The sequence below is a fragment of the Cannabis sativa genome, unplaced genomic scaffold (genome assembly GCF_029168945.1).
Source record: "Cannabis sativa cultivar Pink pepper isolate KNU-18-1 unplaced genomic scaffold, ASM2916894v1 Contig4, whole genome shotgun sequence".
Taxonomy (NCBI): Eukaryota; Viridiplantae; Streptophyta; class Magnoliopsida; order Rosales; family Cannabaceae; genus Cannabis; species Cannabis sativa.
The window spans coordinates 1,278,163-1,297,231 of record NW_026870040.1 but is presented as its reverse complement, the minus strand read 5'-3'; the positions used below and the strand labels follow the sequence as shown (position 1 = coordinate 1,297,231).

Sequence of the window (19,069 nt, the reverse complement as noted above, 5' to 3'; positions counted from 1 at the left end):
CTTAGATCACTTTCGAAACATCTTGGGGAAAAAGAGTACCGCTTTTAAGAATCTAAATTTGGATTGCTTGTCCTTTGGTTCTAAGTTGAACTTACAGCAGTAGCTCAACTTAATAAGGCCTTTTTCGGCAAAAGATGTCAAAGATGCTCTATTTAGTATTCATTCCACGAAGAGCCCCGGTCCGGATGGTTATGGAGCAGCTTTTTTCAAGGGATTATGGTCACATATTGGCTTGGATATCTCCTCAGTCGTTCTGTCTTTTTTCAAGGATGGAATTATTCCTAAAGAGCTCAACAAGACCCTGATTTCTCTAATCCCTAAATCTGACTCTCCTACTTCAGCGGTGGACTATAGACCAATAGCGTTTTGCAATACGCTTTACAAATGTATCTCAAAGTTACTTTGCTCAAGACTGAGTGAAGTCCTTCTGGGGTTAGTGCACCATAATTAGGGAGCTTTCATTAAGAACAGAATGCTGGCTCATAATATTTTAATTTTTCAAGACTTACTCAAAGGTTATACCAGGAAGAATATCTCAGCTCGGTGTCTAATGAAGATAGATCTCAGCAAGGCTTATGATACTGTTGACTGGGACTTTGTGGCTGATTTGCTGAAGGGTCTTTGCTTCCCTTCTAGATTAATCAACTGGATCTTGGTTTGCCTCAGAGGAACGTCATATTCGTTGATGCTCAATGGTCGAGTTCATGGCTCCTTCAAGAGCGAAAAAGGGCTTAGGCAAGGAGACCCTATATCTCCTTTACTTTTTGTTCTGGTGATGGAGTATCTTACTAGACTGCTTATACAGGCTTTCACAGTGAAAGGTTTTGGGTTTCACCCCCTATGTAAGTCCTTGAACCTTGTCAATCTTTGCTTCACTGATGATCTTGTTATATTTTGCAAAGGTAATCCTACTTCCCTAAATATTGTTCAAAAAGCTTTTGAGGAATTTTGTTGCTCTACTGGCTTAGCGGCTAACATGTCAAAGTCTTCTATTTACTTTGGTGGTGTTGACATGAGATGTAAGAAGCTGATGTTAGATACCTCAAAGTTGACTGAAGGTTCCTTTCCGCTAAAGTACCTTGAAGTTAACTTGAGGCCAACCAAGTGGAAAGACTCGGATTGTGGAGGTATAGTGGAGAAGATTCGTAAGAAGATTCATGGATGGATGAGTTGCCATCTCTCCTTTGCATGTAGAGCTCTGTTGGTCCAATCAGTTTTACTGGGAATCAGGAATTACTGGATGGGCATCTTTATCCTTCCGCAAAAGATTACTTTTAAAATTGACAAGTTATGTCGGGATTTTTTGTGGGGTAAGATAGGTAATAGAAGTAAGATGCACTTAACCGCTTGGAGTCAAGTCTGCTTACCCAAGGACTATGGAGGTATTGGTTATAGGGAAGATAACAAGTGGAATGTTGCTCTCATGGCTAAGTACGTATGGGCCATAGCTACCAAATAGGATTGCCTTTGGGTCGAATGGATTAATTGCATATATATAAAGAATCGAGACTTATGAACATTCAACCCAGGAGCTGATCCTAGCTGGTATTTTAAAAAACTCATGAAACTGAGGAATACAATTGATAAAGATGTGTTAATGGCAGCTGGATATTCTGGGAAATTCAAAGCTAAAAATTTTTATCTCTCGCTCATTTCACCTGAGAAAGTGACTTATCACAAGACAGTTTGGCACAAATTGAAGGTTTCGAAGCATCGATTTATTCTTTGGCAAGCTATCAATGAGAAGCTTCTCACTCGAGATCAGTTAGCAAGATTCATCACCTTGGACTCTAGCATCTGCCCGGTTTATGAGATTGTCCCTGAATCTCATCTTCATCTGTTCTTTAGTTGCGTTTATTCGCGAAAGGTGTTGGCTGAGATTTCCACCTGGTTTGGAGGAATTGCTTGGCCAATTAGTCTCAGTGATTGGTTGCAGGAATCAGCTAGGAAGGAAAGTGTGATGGCAGTGGTGGCTTCAGCTATCATTGCTGTTGTTGTTTACTTAATTTGGTGTAACCGCAATAGGTGTGTGTTCGATGGTGCTTGCTGTTCGGTAAAAACGATCAACAACCAAGTGAAATACTATCTTAAGGCTAGAATTTATTAATGTCACTCTTTAAAGCCTAATTTGAGAGATAACAATGTAATGGCTATTATCAATAGCCTCTGAACTGTTGCAGTTGCTTGGCAGCGTGTCTTTGTTTTGTGGTGGTTGAATATAAATCCTCTTCTTAGTTCTAAAACAAAAGTGTTAACGCATATTTTCATTAACCAATTTGAGCCTCATGGTAATAATTCCACATAGAAAAATAAAAGCTATAGAAAAAATAATATCTAAGCACAGGGTTTTTTTACGTGGTTTTGCAGTTAAAATTCTGCATAGTCCACGAGTCAATCTTATTCAAATTTCTGAGTATTTTTTCAAGGCCTCTTTCATATGAGTTTTTTTGTCCCTTTTTTAACTTATCTACCACTATTTATAATTACATAGTGGTCAGTTAATTACAAAGTTGATCAGAATATGTTTACAGCAACCATCCCTCAAATCATGGGATTTGATTACATATTATATAGTGTAAATGCGGTTTATGATTTGAAAATTGTATAGCTATGATTTTCCCGCTTTTACTAGGTCAAAAATATCGTGTATTAAACACGTCTTTAATTGTTGAATCTGGAGATGTCTCGACAGAAACTTGATTATAGTGATCCCAATAGCGAGCTGAGAACATTCTTCCTTCTGAGGTCGACGATGTATGTCTTGTGTCGATCGCAGTTATTTACAAAGAATTTTTCTGACTCGCCGACGTTGTAAGCCTCGCTCCTGTTAGCTAGATGAAGCTATAGGAAGTCTTCCCATAGCGAGATGGTCACCTCGCTTACTTGTTCTTTGAGTCGATCCGTCTTTTTCACTTAGTTTTCTTATTACAAGCTAAGGACTTTTACGGTTGATACATATCGTTTTCTCTGGTGCCTCGCTATTCACATTTAGCGATGTATGGTTTCTCGCTAATATACTAAGTGTCAGTTTGTACACTGACTCCTCGCCTAAGACCTTACAGCCAGTGGGTTACAAATATACTCTGATACTTACGTAATTAATGAGTTATTTCCATAAAATGCTATTGCACTGATTCACATTCCCTTTATCTTGACACATGTCCTCCAGACAAATTTCGGGTATAACAATTGCCCCTTAAAAAGTTCTTTTTTAGTAAAAAGAGCTTTTTAATAATTATAGAGGGCATTTTCGTCAAGATCTTTTCTTAGGAAAAACGCATCCTTTAATTCTGGCAGTTGTACGGTTTCGAGAGTCATTATGAATCGTCTATCTCTTCATATTTTTCACAACTTCCAACCATTTGATTTCTCAATCTATGGCTTTCTTGTCACTGGACTTCGTGTATAAAAGGGCGGCTCAAGCTTGTCATTTTTCACAATCCTTTTGGCTCTTTAGTGAGATCCATTTTCAGAATGGATCATTTCTTTTCTGCCAAAATATCCCTTCTGAGTTCAGAAGTTCATCATTCCAAACTCATAATACCCAGATGCACCAACCATTTTCCATTTGTTCCTACAGACTTCAAGCCTCAACCGGAGCCAAAAACGATGGATTCTAGGGCTGAGGAGCTTCCAACCAATCCAAACCAGGGAAACCCCGTAGCCTGCCATGGCCGATCCTCACAAGTTATTCTTGAGGGTATAGATCTTGTGAGCGATCTCAAAGGTCCTCCTCAAGCTGATGAAGAATTCTATAGGAAAATTGGGATGGTTCAGGTTGATCTGGGAAGAAAGTTGGCGTGGTTTCTATCAGAGAATCCAACCAACCCAAGGCCCAAATTGTTGGGTTTTGTGCCCTAAATAAAACCCATTTCAATATAATCAGATTTAATTATTAATAATGATCAGAAATAACATTTTATGTTGCATGGTGTTGGAACTTATTTTACCAGGATCTTAAATCTACTCACAAGTATGTTGTTTAACACCCTAAATATGAACTTTCTAAAACGATAAAATAAACACATATAAAGTTAAGAAAACCTTACATTGATGCAACGGAATTAATGTCTCCTTCCACTCAGATCTCTAACCCTTGTATCCTTTCTGTCGCAGAGTATAATCAAGATCTGAGCCCTAATGTCCTTTTCTTTGAGTTTGATCCTTCACAGTCTTCCAATCTATGATTGAGTTACTGCTTGCTGTGTGTGGGCACTTACTCTTTCACTAGGGTCAAAATTTAGGAAGAGAAAAGGGATTTCGGCCAAGGTATAGAAAAGGGAAGGCTCAGTTTTCTGAAGAGAGAACATTCTGTCAGATAAATAATGAAAGTGTGTTTTTGACTGAGCCATCACTTTCTATTTATAGGCAACTACTAGGTTTAGGTTAGGAATTATTTGGCATTAAAATAATGAAAATATCAATTTGAAAAAGTCAAACAAGTGGCCGACCATGGTGTAGATAATGGGCCCACTTGATTTTGCAGTTTTAACAAATTTTATTTCTATTTTCTCAAAAACGCCAATTTTCCAATTCTAACCATTTAAATTCCAAAACTAATTATTTAATAACTAAAATAGATTATTAAATAATATTGTCATTTAATTTAATTATTAACTAGACATATAAAGTCAATTAATAAATAAATAAACCTAGAATCTCTTTTCTTTACAATTTCGCCCTTGCTTAGTGAAAATTCGTAAATTAGACATAGTCTAACTTTAGAATTATAATTGATCAATCACGAATCAATTAATGAGTCTTACAAGCAGAATGTTCTCAACTAGAATGGGGACCATGGATCTATATGCTGAGCTTCCAATAAGTGAACCGAATTTACCAAGTAAATTCCTACTTATTAATTCTTCGTTGAATCCACTCTTAGAACTTAGAATTGCACTCTCATACTTATATAGAGCATATTATATGTTCCATGATATCAATATGCTATCTCATTTAACCATTGTTATAATCTTATTGTGATTTAAAGATCCTCTATATAGATGATCTACATCGAGATGGGATAATTTTACCGTTCTCACCTCTCAATGTATTTTGTCCCTTAAAACACTTAGCTACCTGTAAATGGTGTTTAGTGATCTAATAATTAGTCAGTTAAACAAGAGCTTATCCATTTACTTCTATTTGCTAAGCTCGAAGGGAATCATCACTTGACTTCTATACACCAGTAGAAGCTATAGATTCCATATTTATGTTCAGCACTCCCACTCAATCATACTATCATGTTCCCAAAATATACGTATCACCCTGACCCAAAAGTAGGCTTAACTAATAAATCAAAGAACATGAATAGTACTCCTGAGTTGAGCCTAAGCATATCAGGATTTAGATTCTTTTAATCTTAAGATCAACTACTGATATTGACTTGGAAAGATATATAACGGTAAGTTTGTAAGATCAACCATGCTGGAAAGCATAAAGTATAGAGCTTTGTCATTTGCTTTCTGCCAACGCTCATACTTTTCTTTCACAGCTTTGATGCATTATCCCCAGGCACTTCAGGTGACGGCTCAGTTAAAACAAACAAGGCACTTTCTCCTATGAGAGCAATATTAATGTTCTCATTCCATTTAGGAAAGTTAGATCCATTCAGCTTATTTTCAGTCAACAGTGATAACATGGGATTCATTATGATAATACAAGATACTACAAAATAATAGAAATCAACAAATAGAAATTAATAATGGTTTAACACAAAATCAATTCAGAAATTATAAGCACATAGCAAGTAGGAATGATATGAGAAAATACTTAAAAAAATTCAATCCTAAATAATTTCCAAGGTTTTTCAATAAACTAATATCAGTCCCGTTTAGGCGAGAGTCAAAGTTACCATCCATTGAATAGAGTTGTCAGCTCATCTAAAATGTTAAACATTCTAGCAACCTTTTATTCGATCAAGATTAGAATCCAGCGTTGTCCCGTTTAGGCGAGAGTCAAGGCTATTCTATCTTATGAGCTACTACCATTGTTTCGCAATTTTCAAGTCAAATATGGTCGCCACCATTAGGGTGATACATACCATATAAAACACTTACAAACTACTTATTTTTCGAGGTTAAACGGTGCGAAATTGCTAATGAACGTTCCTCCATTAGGGAGGATTACTCACTAAAACAAACGCGATCTAAAACCAACAATGGAGATCGAATATCTTAATAATAATAAAGCTCATTCTTTAAAATGTATTTTCTTTATTATTCTAATAAATATATTCATGAAATATCAAATTTAGAATTAAAAATTCAAAAATAAGAATTTAATATAATATTTATAAAATTATACTTAGATGGTGATTGAAATAAAATGAATTATTTCCATCTTAGTAGTAATTTTAAATATAAATATTAAGGAAATTAATTTAAGTTGTATTAATTTAAATTAATTAGCAACTTAAAAAATTTCCATAAGAATATATTTATTGTATTCGAAAAATAAATTATAAAACTATACAAATTTTCGAAAATAATAAAACTTAGAAAAATACTTCAAGCAAAAATATCACCTATCTAGATTTTCTTTTGACTAATTAATTCAATCTCTAATAATATATATTTTAAATTAATCGATAGATGAAAAAATCATTGATTTAAGTTGGTCCAAGAATTAATTAAAATAAATAATTAATTTACAACTCAATCTATTTTTCAAGATAAATTCAAAAATATTGCATAATTAAAATGTAATTTTTCGAAATTGATTAATAAAATAAGAAATATATATTTTGAAAATTATTTAAATTTAAGTTGAAAAATTAAATTTCAACCTAAAAATAATTTTCTATTTAATTAAGTGTCATGAAAAATAAATATTTATGTATCTTGATGAGAATCAACTTAGATATTTAAACTTTTCAATTTAATTAAATTTATTAAATTCAAGAAATAAATAATTTTGTGTAGAGAAGGCTTAATTATTAATTTCTAGTTTAATACTAGGAAAAAATATACTTGAATAAAATTGTACCAAAATTAATTATTTAAATAATTAATTTCACAATGTATAATATTTTCCTATTTAAATATTAGAAATAATAAGTAGTTTAGAAATAACTATCTAGAAAATATCTTATTTGACTAAGTATCTTTTCAACAAAAATTTGAAAAATATTAATTTAAGTTGTTTAGAAAAAGAATCTAAAACTTAAATAATTTCAAATTTAGATTTAATTAAATATCAAAAATTAAGTTATAACCACTTAATTTGAAAAATATTCCATTTTAAGTTTAAAACTAACTTAAAAAATATATTAAGAATCTTTAATAGCTAATGCCTAGGATTCCTCAACTTAATTTAAAATTTAAATAAAATATTCAAATTTAAGTTAGACATGAAAAATCAGTTAAAATAACTAATTTATAACTTAAATAGGAATATATAATTAAATAAGCTCCAGAAAGAATCTAGTTAGTTAAAATTCTTTATTTAATTAAATAAAAGAAAAATACAAATAGTTTGTCTAGAAAAAATATCTAAAACTAAAAGTGTTTTTCTTAAAATTAACTTTAAAATATTAAAAAAAAAAAATCATATATTTTAAAAGTTAATTATGTTGCTAATTCAATTTTATTAGGTCAAACTAATATAATTAACCTAGTACAGTTATTCAAATCAGGCAAATGGGCCTTCACAATTGGGGTAGTTCATGTGAGGGGGTGCTGGGTTCAGTATGTCGTACCCACTTCTATGGCTCCCAACTCTCACACAAGGCCCAAAAGAGAGGAATTTAACCTTAAAATAAATAACTGTTATTAATTGAATAGGTCCAAAAACTAAATGGACCTAAATAAAATCTATCATGGTGTGACATTTTATTTAGCAACAACCTATATGCATCTATATAATAAAATAAACATATAGGCTCACACAGGCACACACTTGGATGGATCCTATCATGTTGCTAGGTCATACACAGATGAAAGAAGATTGTAAAATTTACCTGTTACAAATTATTAACTTGACCAAGGGAGCCATGAGTTAAAATCAGATCATTGGATCTGTCAACAAGTTAACCATGGCTATTTGCAATCAAGTAAAAAAGGTTTTGACAACTTACACACAAGCTAAAACCATATACTCCTGCAACAAGGTTAGCTGGATAGTTGAAAGTAGGATTTATTTAATTTTAAATAAATAAATTTCGAAAATAAAATAATTAAATAAATAAATAAAATTAATATTTAATTATTCGAAAAAAATCTTATTTATTTTCGAAAATAAAAGAAATATATATAAATTTAATTTCGAAATTATTTAAAATAAATATTTAATATTAAACCTACAATTTTGAAAAATTAAATTTCAACTAACCTAAATATCTTTTTCAGATTTTAAATTTAATTTAAATAAATAAAATAACAAAATTTAAAAGTTAGCAAAATATCTTACATCTATTTAAAATTTCATGATTATAGTTATCTTATTTTAAATTTCAATAAGGTCAAGTTATTTTAAAAAAATTTAATTTAAAATTTAAAATCTGACCTTAAATTTAAAAATAAGATAAGATATAATCAAATTTTAAAAAAATAGATAATTAAGCAAAAAAATAGATATTTACTAATTTCAAATTCAAATTACACTAATTTCATTAATTAAATTAAAAAAATGTTAATTAAATTAATTATGATAATTAGAATTGAATTAGGAATAGTAAATGTATAAATACAGAACTACACAAAAAATCGGAACTTAAATCCATGAAAAAGCATGAAAAAACGAAAAAAATTGTGAGCTGTACGGACGATATGCGTTGCATACACGTCCGCGCGCACACAGATAGGTGGTGGCCGAGAAACCTCGGCGGAAGGGTAAGCGTGCAGCATTTCCGTGCGCGTATGAGGGTTCAGACAGGCGCTGGGCGAGCTGCTTGTCTGAATGCCCCTTGTCCGCGCGCGTGGGTGAGTGCTACTGCCCTATGTTTTTTCGAATCTTCAAAAAATCATAACTAATTCAAATTAAATCGAAATTGAGTTCTGTAAAAAAGTAACTTGCTTAATTTTTTCCATACTATCCAATAAAAATAATTCTAGAAACAAGATTTCAATAATTTTTCACGAAAATTCACAAATATCAATCAATCATCATATAACACTCAATACAACATGAAACTATCCAAATAACAAACAATCATTTTAAAGTCCAAATTTCTTGCAAGAAAATCAATTACCATGGCTCTGAGGCCAGTTGTTGGAACTTATTTTACCAGGATCTTAGATCTACTCACAAGTATGTTGTTAAACACCCTAAATATGAACTTTCTAAAACGATAAAATAAGCACATATAAAGTCAAGAAAACCTTACATTGATGCAGGGGAATTAATGTCTCCTTCCACTCAGATCTCTAACCCTTGTATCCTTTCTGTCGCAAAGTATAATCAAGATTTGAGCCCGAATGTCGTTCTCTTTGAGTTTGATCCTTCACAGTCTTCCAATCTATGATTGAGTTACTGCTTGCTGTGTGTGGGCACTTACTCTTTCATTAGGGTCGAAATTTAGGAAGAGAAAAGGGATTTCGGCCAAGGTATAGAAAAGGGAAGGCTCAGTTTTCTGAAGAGAGAAATTTCTGTCAGATAACTAATGAAAGTGTGTTTTTGACTGAGCCATCGCTTTCTATTTATAGGCAACTACTAGGTTTAGGTTAGGAATTATTTGGCATTAAAATAATGAAAATATCAATTTGAAAAAGTCAAACAAGTGGCCGGCCATGGTGTAGATAATGGGCCCACTTGATTTTGCAGTTTTAACAAATTTTATTTCTATTTTCTCAAAAAGGCTAATTTTCCAATTCTAACCATTTAAATGCCAAAACTAATTATTTAATAACTAAAATATATTATTAAATAATATTATCATTTAATTTAATTATTAACTAGACATATAAAGTCCATTAATATATAAATAAACCTAGAATCTCTTTTCTTTACAATTTCGCCCTTGCTTAGTGAAAATTCATAAATTAGACATAGTCTAACTTTAGAATTATAATTGATCAATCACGAATCAATTAATGAGTCTTACAAGCAGAATGTTCTCAACTAGAATGGGGACCATGGATCTATATGCTGAGTTTCCAATAAGTGAACCGAATTTACCAAGTAAATTCCTACTTATTAATTCTTCGTTGAATCCACTCTTAGAACTTAGAATTGCACTCTCAGACTTATATAGAGCATATTATATGTTCCACGATATCAATATGCTATCTCATTTAACCATTGTTATAATCTTATATGTGATTTAAAGATCCTCTATATAGATGATCTACATCGAGATGGGATAATTTTACCGTTCTCTCCCCTCAATGTATTTTGCCCCTTAAAACACTTAGCTACCTGTAAATGGTGTTTAGTGATCTAATAATTAGTCAGTTAAACAAGAGCTTATCCATTTACTTCTATTTGCTAAGCTCGAAGGGAATCATCACTTGACTTATATACACCAGTAGAAGCTATAGATTCCATATTTATGTTCAGCACTCCCACTCAATCATACTATCATGTTCCCAAAATATACGTATCACCCTGATCCAAAAGAAGGCTTAACTAATAAATCAGAGAACATGAATAATACTCCTGAGTTGAGCCTAAGCATATCAGGATTTAGATTCTTTTAATCTTAAGATCAACTACTGATATTGACTTGGAAAGATATATAATGGTAAGTTTATAATATCTTAACTTAGTTGCAATATCGGTCCAGTCCAATGTATACTCCATATATTCGAAACTAGTATACTTTACTAATGTCCTGGAAAGAACATAACACTTACTCCAAGTGTAAGTACACATCATCGCTGATTATCACATTAGTGTAAATCCAAAACACTGATGAAACAGGGACCTAGTCTTTTGATTCATATGATCACAATCACATTCCACTGTGTTGACGATACTGTAATTGTGAATAAACATATGATCTGGATTTAACTGATTTTGTGTACAAAAGTAATAAACATATTAAACCATTAGCATGTAAAATTCATGCAAACAAAAATCACTTCAAATTTCTTATATTGATAACTAATCAGATTGTAAAGAGTTTTATTTAGGGCATAAAACCAAACAAATTGTTCACATGATTTATTTCATGATTATATACATATAATGTATGAATTCTATTTAAGTCCAGAACATATGAATTTGTTAATGATTATAGTGTTGTCGGCACATTGGAATATAATATTAATTATATGTTTGAAAGTTTATTCCCTGATTTGTCAGTTCACTGGATTTAGAGTGGCATGATAATCAGCGATATGTATTCTTACACCTTGGATAAGTGCTATGTCCTTTCCAGGGCATTGGCAAAGTTTACCGGTATCGGATGTATGGAGTATACATCGGAAGGGACCGATATTGAACTTTGATTAGATATATTAAAATTTACCGTAATATCTATTCAATTCAATATCACCCGTTAATCCTAGATCAAATGATCTTAATCCTGATATGGTTAGGTTCGATCTCAAGAGTATTATACATGTTCTTTGATTTGTTAGTTAAACCTACTTTTGGGTCAGGGTGATACGTACATTTTGGGAACATGATAGTATAATCGAGTGGGAGCGCTAACATTTGAATATAATCAGATTTACTTATTAATAAAGATCAGAAATAACATTTTATGTTGCATGGTTCACATGATTTATTTCATGATTATATACATATAATGTATGAATTCTATTTAAGTCCAGAACATATGAATTTGTTAATGATTATAGTGTTGTCAGCACAGTGGAATATAATATTAATTATATGTTCGAAAGTTTACTTCCTGATTTGTCAGTTCACTGGATTTAGACTGGCATGATAATCAGCGATAGGTATTCTTACACCTTTGATAAGTGTTATGTCCTTTCCAGGGCATTGGCAAAGTTTACCAGTATCGGATGTATGGAGTATACATCGGAAGGGACCGATATTGAACTTTGATTAGATATATTAAAATTTACTGTAATATCTATTCAATTCAATATCACCCGTTGATCCTAGATCAAATGATCTTAATCCTGATATGGTTAGGTTCAATCTCAAGAGTATTATACATGTTCTTTGATTTGTTAGTTAAGCCTACTTTTGGGTCAGGGTGATACGTACATTTTGGGAACATGATAGTATAATTGAGTGGGAGCGCTAACATAAATATGGAGTCTATAAATTCTATAGGAATTTAGAAGTGAAATGATGATATCCTTCGAGCTTGGCTAAACAGAGATAAATGGTGGAGATCTCATTTCACTTCGCTGAAATATCATTTATACGGAGCTAAGTGTTTTAAGGATAAAATACATTGAAGGTGTAACGGTAATTTAGTTCCTATTCAATGTAAATCATCTATTAGAGGGTCATTGATCAAATTAGGGCTATAACAATGGATAACTTATAGTGTATCTATATCGTGGAAAATTTAGAGCGTTCTATATAACTGAGAGTGCAATTCCAAGTTCTAAGTGTGGATTCAATAAGGAATTAATAAGTTAGGGATTTTACTTGGTAAATTCGGTTTGACTTATTTGAAGCTCGGTTAATATAGGCCCATGGTCCCCATACTAGTTGAGACCATACTGCTTGTAAGACTCAGTTAATTGATTTTAATTAATCAATTATAATTCTAAAGTTAGACTATGTCATTATATTCCGCTTCACCCAATGTAAGGGTTCTTGAACTTTATATGTGTTTATTTCATTGTTTTAGAATTCATATTAAGATGTTAATGAAACATACTTGTTAGTAAATCTAGACCCTGGTAAAATATTTCCAACACAAACCTGCGCCTGAAGACTTTTGCGCCAACCTCTTTCTGGTATCGAGGAGTTTCCTGAGGCTGGGAAAAAATCTCAGCTTCAGGAAATGGGATCTTCTGATGATGAGGGGAATAAGGTATGTCCAGAGATCAAGGCTCTCTACGTGTAGCCGGTCTTTCTCAAGTTATGTGTAGTTGGTCTTTCTCCGAGCTACGTGTAGACGGTCTTTTTCAAGCTATGTGCAGACGGTCTTTCTCGAGTTCATTGGCTTCCCCTCTCATCCTTTGTTTAGGAGAATGACTTAATGGTTTGCCCCTAGTGGCATTTTTTGTAAAGATAAGTTTGTAACCAGTCATAGGTTTTTCTTATCTTAAATGCCTTGTATTGTTTTCATTCGAACTTAATACAATTGTATTTGCTTGCGTTTTTATTCACAATGTAAACAACTATATTTTGATCAAATATACAATACTTTTAGGTTTCTCCATTGCTCGTAATCTTCCTGTTTAAGTAGTTAGTAATCTACCCAACTTTATGATTTTTGAGCAGTTGTCAATTCTGCCTCGCAATTGCAGTTATAATCTGCCTTAAGCAAACTTAAATATACTTAAAGGATTTTATCACTTTCTATATTTTTAATTTGCTCGTATGAATAGTTGCATAAAACTCAAACCAATCAACAAAACCAGCTGCTAGGAACTTAAATCAACTCAAATGAACCCTAAAATTTGAACCCTAAACAACTCTAACCCTAACAGCCCCTGAAACTCAATTTCACATACACAAACTAAAGAAAAAGCTTTAAAAATACAAAACAAATGGTCTAGGGTTACCTTTTGTTGATTCATCCTTGAATTTCTAGCTAAATCCCAGAGAAATGGAAGGGAAAAACTGATCCTTGCCCTTGTTGGGTTTTATGCCCTAAATAAAACTCCATTTCAATGTAATCCATTTTATTCAACATCAATAAAGAAAGAGAAGTATTTTTCATTCATTTGTGTATGTTTTGGTTCATCTTATCAATTGCTTGTCTATTTGATTTATAAATTTATCTGAAACCCTTTTCACATACTTGATCCTGTTTATTGTGTTGTCAACACTTTGGAAAGTAAACATGACTATGTGAATAAAGTTTCCTAGATTTATCAGACACAGGGTTTTACTGATATGATAATCTACAACAGAGTTTACTTGCATTTGGAGAAATGCTATGTTCTTTCCAGAGCATTGGTTAAAGTAAAGCTCAGGTTGGATGCATGGAGTATGCATCGGAAGGGACCGATATTGAACTTTGACTTAGATTTTTTAAACTTACCGTAATATTTATTCAAGTCAATATCGCCTAGTTGATTCTAGATCAAATGATCTTAATCCTGTTGTGCTTAGGCTAAATCTCAAGAGGCTATTCGTGTTCTTTGATTTGTTAGTTAAGCCTACTTTTGGGTCAGGGTGATACGTATATTTTGGGAACACGGTAGTGCAATTGAGTGAGAGCGCTAACATAAACATGGAATCTATAGCTTCTATCTGGCGAATAGTAAGTAAAGGATGATATCCTTTGAGCTTGACCAAACGAAAATAAATGGTGGAGTACTCATTTCACATAAGCTGAAATATCATTTATACGGGGTTAAGTGTTTTAAGGATAAAATACATTGTAGGGTGTAACGGTAATCTAAATCCCTTTACAGTGTAGATCATTCATATAGAGGATCATTGATCAAATTAGGATTATAACAATGGATAACTAATGATGTGTCTATATGGTGGAACATATAGAGCATTCTATATACTGAGAGTGCAATTCTAAGTTCTATGCGTGGATTCAACGAAGAATTAATAAGTCAGTGAATTTAGGTTATAAATTCTTGATCTGCTTATTGGAAGCTCGGTTATATAGACCCATGGTCCCCCCACTAGTTGAGATAATATTGCTTGTAAGACTCATATAATTGGTTTTGATTAATCAATTATAGTTCTCAAATTAGACTATGTCTATTTGGGAATTTTTCACTAAGTAAGGGCGAAATTGTAAAGAAAGAGTTTTAAGGGCATATTTGTTAATTATGATACTTTGTATGGTTCAATTAACAAATATGATAAATGACAATATTATTTAATACTTATTTATAGTTATTAAATAATTAGAATTGACATTTAAATGGTTGAATTTGAAAATTGGCGTTTTTGAGAAAATGAGATGCATAAATTATAAAACTGCAAAATTGCAAAAAGTGAGGCCCAAATCCACATTGCTTAGGGCCGGCCACTTTTATAGGATTTTTCATCTGATATTTTCATTATTTTAATGCCAAATAATTCAAACCTAACCCTAGTGGAACGCTATAAATAGATTGTGAAGGCTTCAGGAAATTTACACTTAACTTTCTACCTTTTCCTTTAGAGAAAAACCTGGGCCTTCTCTCTCTATACCTAGCCCCCACCTTCTTCTCTTTCTTCTTCCTTGAAATTTCGAACCACTTAGTGATTAGAGTAGTGCCCACACACAGCAAGTGATACCTCAATCATAGTGAGGAAGATCGTGAAGAAAGACATTCAACAAGAAGGAGTTTCAGCACTAAAGAAGGAGTGAAAGAGATCCCGGTTCAGATCTTGATAATACTCTGCGACAGAAAGGATAAAAGGGTTAGAGATCTGAACGGAAGGAGTCATAATATTCTGCTGCACCCAATGTAATGTTTCTAATACTTTATGTGTGTTTATTTCATAATCGTTTTAGAAGTTCATATTTAGGGTGTTAATCAACATACTTGTGAGTAGATCTAAGATCCTGGTAAAATAATTTCCAACAACTAGCCTTAGAGCCATGGTAATTGATTTGCTTGCAAGAAATTTGGACTTAAAACGATTTGTTTGTGTTTTGGATGGTATCATGTTGTTTTGAGTGTTGTATCATGATTGATTGATGTTTGTGAATTTTCGTGAAAAATCATTGAATATCTGTTTCTAGAATTATTTTTATTGGATATTATGGAAAAAATTAAGCAATTTACTTTTTTGCAGAACTCAATTTCGATTGAATTTGAATTAGTTATGATTTTTTGAAGTTTCGAAAAATATCAGGGTGGTGGAACTAGCCACGCGAGGGCATGAGGGGCATCCCTCGGACAGCACGCGCGTAGACAAGATTTTGTCTGAAACCCAGGCGTCCGCGCGCGGAATAGGCTGCATGAAGCCTCCTGCACCGGCGTCCCTCGGTCAAGCACCCTGATGCGCGCCCATGGACAGTATGCAATGCATACTGTCCATACAGCTCGCATTTTTTTTGTTTTTCTTCGATTTTTCATGCTATTTCATGGATTTAACTTCCGATTTTTTGTGTAGTTTTGTATTTAGACATTTACTATTCCTAATTCAATTCTAAATATCATAATTAAATTAAATATTTTTTTTTAAATTAATTCATGATATTAGCGTAATTTGAATTTGAAAATAGTAAATATCTATCTTTTTTGCTTAATTATCTATCTTATTTTTAAATTTGATTATATCTTATCTTATTTTTAAATTTAAGGTCAAATTTTAAATTTTAAATTAAATATTTTTTTTAATAATTTGACCTTATATAAATTTAAAATAAGATAACTATAATCATGTAATTCTAAATAGAAGTAAGATATTTTGCTAACTTTTAAATTTTGTTATTTTATTTATTTAAATTAAATCATAAAATCTGAAAAAAAAAATATTTATTTATCCTTTTTTATTTTTATTGAATATTTAATTTATAAAATAACATTAAATTTTTAAAAGTAGTTAGCAAATTTTGAAATGATATTTAGGTTAGTTGAAACCTAATATTTCAAAATTGTAGGTTTAATTTTAAATATTATTTTATTTATTTCGAAAATATATATATATTTTATTATATTATTATTTTTTTTCGAAAATAAATATTTTTTTATTATTTAATTATTTTTCGAAATTTAATTATTTAAAATTAAATAAATCCTACATCCAACTATCCAGCTAAACTTGTTGCAGGAGTATGTGTTTTAGCTTGTTCGTAAGTTTTTTTTTAAAACCTATTATTGCTTGATTGCAAATAGCCATGGTTAACTTGTTGACAGATCCAATGATCTGATTTTAACTCATGGCTCCATTGGTCAAGTAAATAATTTGTAACAGGTAAATTTTACAATCTTCTTTCATCTGTGTATGACCTAGCAACATGATAGGATCCATCCAAATTGTGTGCCTGTGTGAGCCTATATGTTTAATTTTGTTATAGATGCATATAGGTTGTTGTTGCTGTTGGAAATTATTTTACCAGGATCTTAGATCTACTCACAAGTATGTTGATTAACACCCTAAATATGAACTTTCTAAAACGATGAAATAAACACATATAAAGTTTAGGAAACCTTACATTGGGTGCAGCGGAATATAATGACTCCTTCTGTTCAGATATCTAGCCCTTGATTCCTTTCTGTAGCAGAGCATTATCAATATCTGAACCTGGATCTCTTTCTCTCATTCTTTAGTGTTGAAACTCTTTCTTGCTGAAAGTCTTTCTGCACGATCTTCCTCACTATGATTGAGGTATCACTTGCTGTGTGTGGGCACTACTCTAACACTAAGAATTTCGAAATCTTTAGGAAGAAGAGAGAGAGGGAGTGGTCGGCCAAAGATAGGGAGAGAGAGAGGCTCAGTTTTTTCTGAATGAAAAAGAAGAAAATTTTAGTGTAAATTTTCTGAAGCCTTCACTATCTATTTATAGCATTCCACTAGGGTTAGGTTTGAATTATTTGGCATTAAAATAATGAAAATATCAGAGGTAAAACCCTACAAAAGTGGCCGGCCCTATACAAGTGGATTTGGGCCTCACTTTTTGCAATTTTGCAGTTTTATCTTTTCTGCATCTGATGTTCTCAAAAATGCCAAATTTCTAATTCAACCATTTAAATGCCAATTCTAACTATTTAATAACTATAAATAATTATTAAATAATATTGTCATTTATCATATTTATTAATTGAACCACACAAAGTATCATAATTAACAAATATGCCCCTATAGTTTTTTCTTTACAATTTCGCCCTTACTTAGTGAAAAATTCACAAATAGACATAGTCTAATTTGAGAATTATAATTGATTAATCAAAACCAATTATATGAGTCTTACAAGCAATATTATCTCAACTAATGGGGGGACCATGGGTCTATATAACCGAGCTTCCAATAAGTAGATCAAGAATTTATTACTAAAATTCACTAACTTATTAATTCTTCGTTGAATCCACGCATAGAACTTAGAATTGCACTCTCAGTATATAGAATGCTCTATATGTTCCACCATATAGACACATCATTAGTTATCCATTGTTATAATCCTAATTTGATCAATGATCCTCTATATGAATGATCTACACTGTAAAGGGATTAGATTACCGTTACACCCTACAATGTATTTAATCCTTAAAACACTTAACCCCGTATAAATGATATTTTCAGCTTATGTGAAATGAGATCTCCACCATTTATTTTCGTTTGGTCAAGCTCGAAGGAGATCATCCTTTACTTACTATTCGCGAGATAGAAGCTATAGATTCCATGTTTATGTTAGCGCTCCCACTCAATTGCACTACCTTGTTCCCAAAATGTACGTATCACCCTAACCTAAAAGTAGGCTTAACTAACAAATCAAAGAACACGAATAGCCTCTTGAGATCGAGCCTAATCATAACAGGATTAAGATCATTTGATCTAGGATTAACTAGGCGATATTGACTTGAATAGATATTACGATAAGTTTAATAAATCTAAGTCAAAGTTCAATATCGGTCCCTTCCGATGCATACTCCATGCATCCAACCTGAGCTTTACTTTAACCAATGCTCTGGAAAGAACATGGCATTTCTCCAAATGCAAGTAAACTCTGTTGTAGATTATCATATCAGTAAAACCCTGTGTCTGATAAATCTAGGAAACTTTATTCACATAGTCATGTTTAGTTTCTAATGTGTTGACAACACAATAAACAGGATCAGGTATGTGAAAAGGGTTTCAGACGAATTCATACATTATGTACATATAATCATGAAATAAATCATGTGAACCATGCAACATTAAATGTTATGTCTGATCTATATTAATAAGTAAATCTGATTATATTGAAATGAGTTTTATTTAGGGCATAAAACCCAACAGTTGTTGAATAAAATATCATAGTTTTTGATAGATTTTATTTAGGCCCATTTAGTTTTAGGCCTATTCAATTAATAACAGTTGTTCATTTTAAGGTTAAATTCCTCTCTTTTGGGCCTTGTGTGAGAGTTGG

General features: G+C 31.9%; 1 protein-coding gene across 1 annotated transcript; it reads left to right on the top strand.

The window, feature by feature from the left end:
- Positions 1 to 1,561: 1,561 nt before the first annotated feature.
- LOC133033352 (uncharacterized) lies at positions 1,562 to 2,216 on the top strand. The gene is made up of 2 exons (XM_061108064.1): positions 1,562 to 2,053; positions 2,181 to 2,216. Exons 1-2 carry the CDS (start codon positions 1,562 to 1,564, stop codon positions 2,214 to 2,216), a joined length of 528 nt encoding a protein of 175 aa, XP_060964047.1.
- The last annotated feature ends 16,853 nt before the right edge of the window (positions 2,217 to 19,069 follow it).

Excerpts from the sequence above, each read along its gene's own strand:
- LOC133033352 (XM_061108064.1), top strand. The coding sequence starts at position 1,562 with ATGAAACTGAGGAATACAATTGATAAAGATGTGTTAATGGCAGCTGGA. Across the intron at positions 2,054-2,180 it reads TCGATGGTGCTTGCTGTTCG|TTGCTTGGCAGCGTGTCTTT; the intron begins GTAAAAACGATC and ends GAACTGTTGCAG.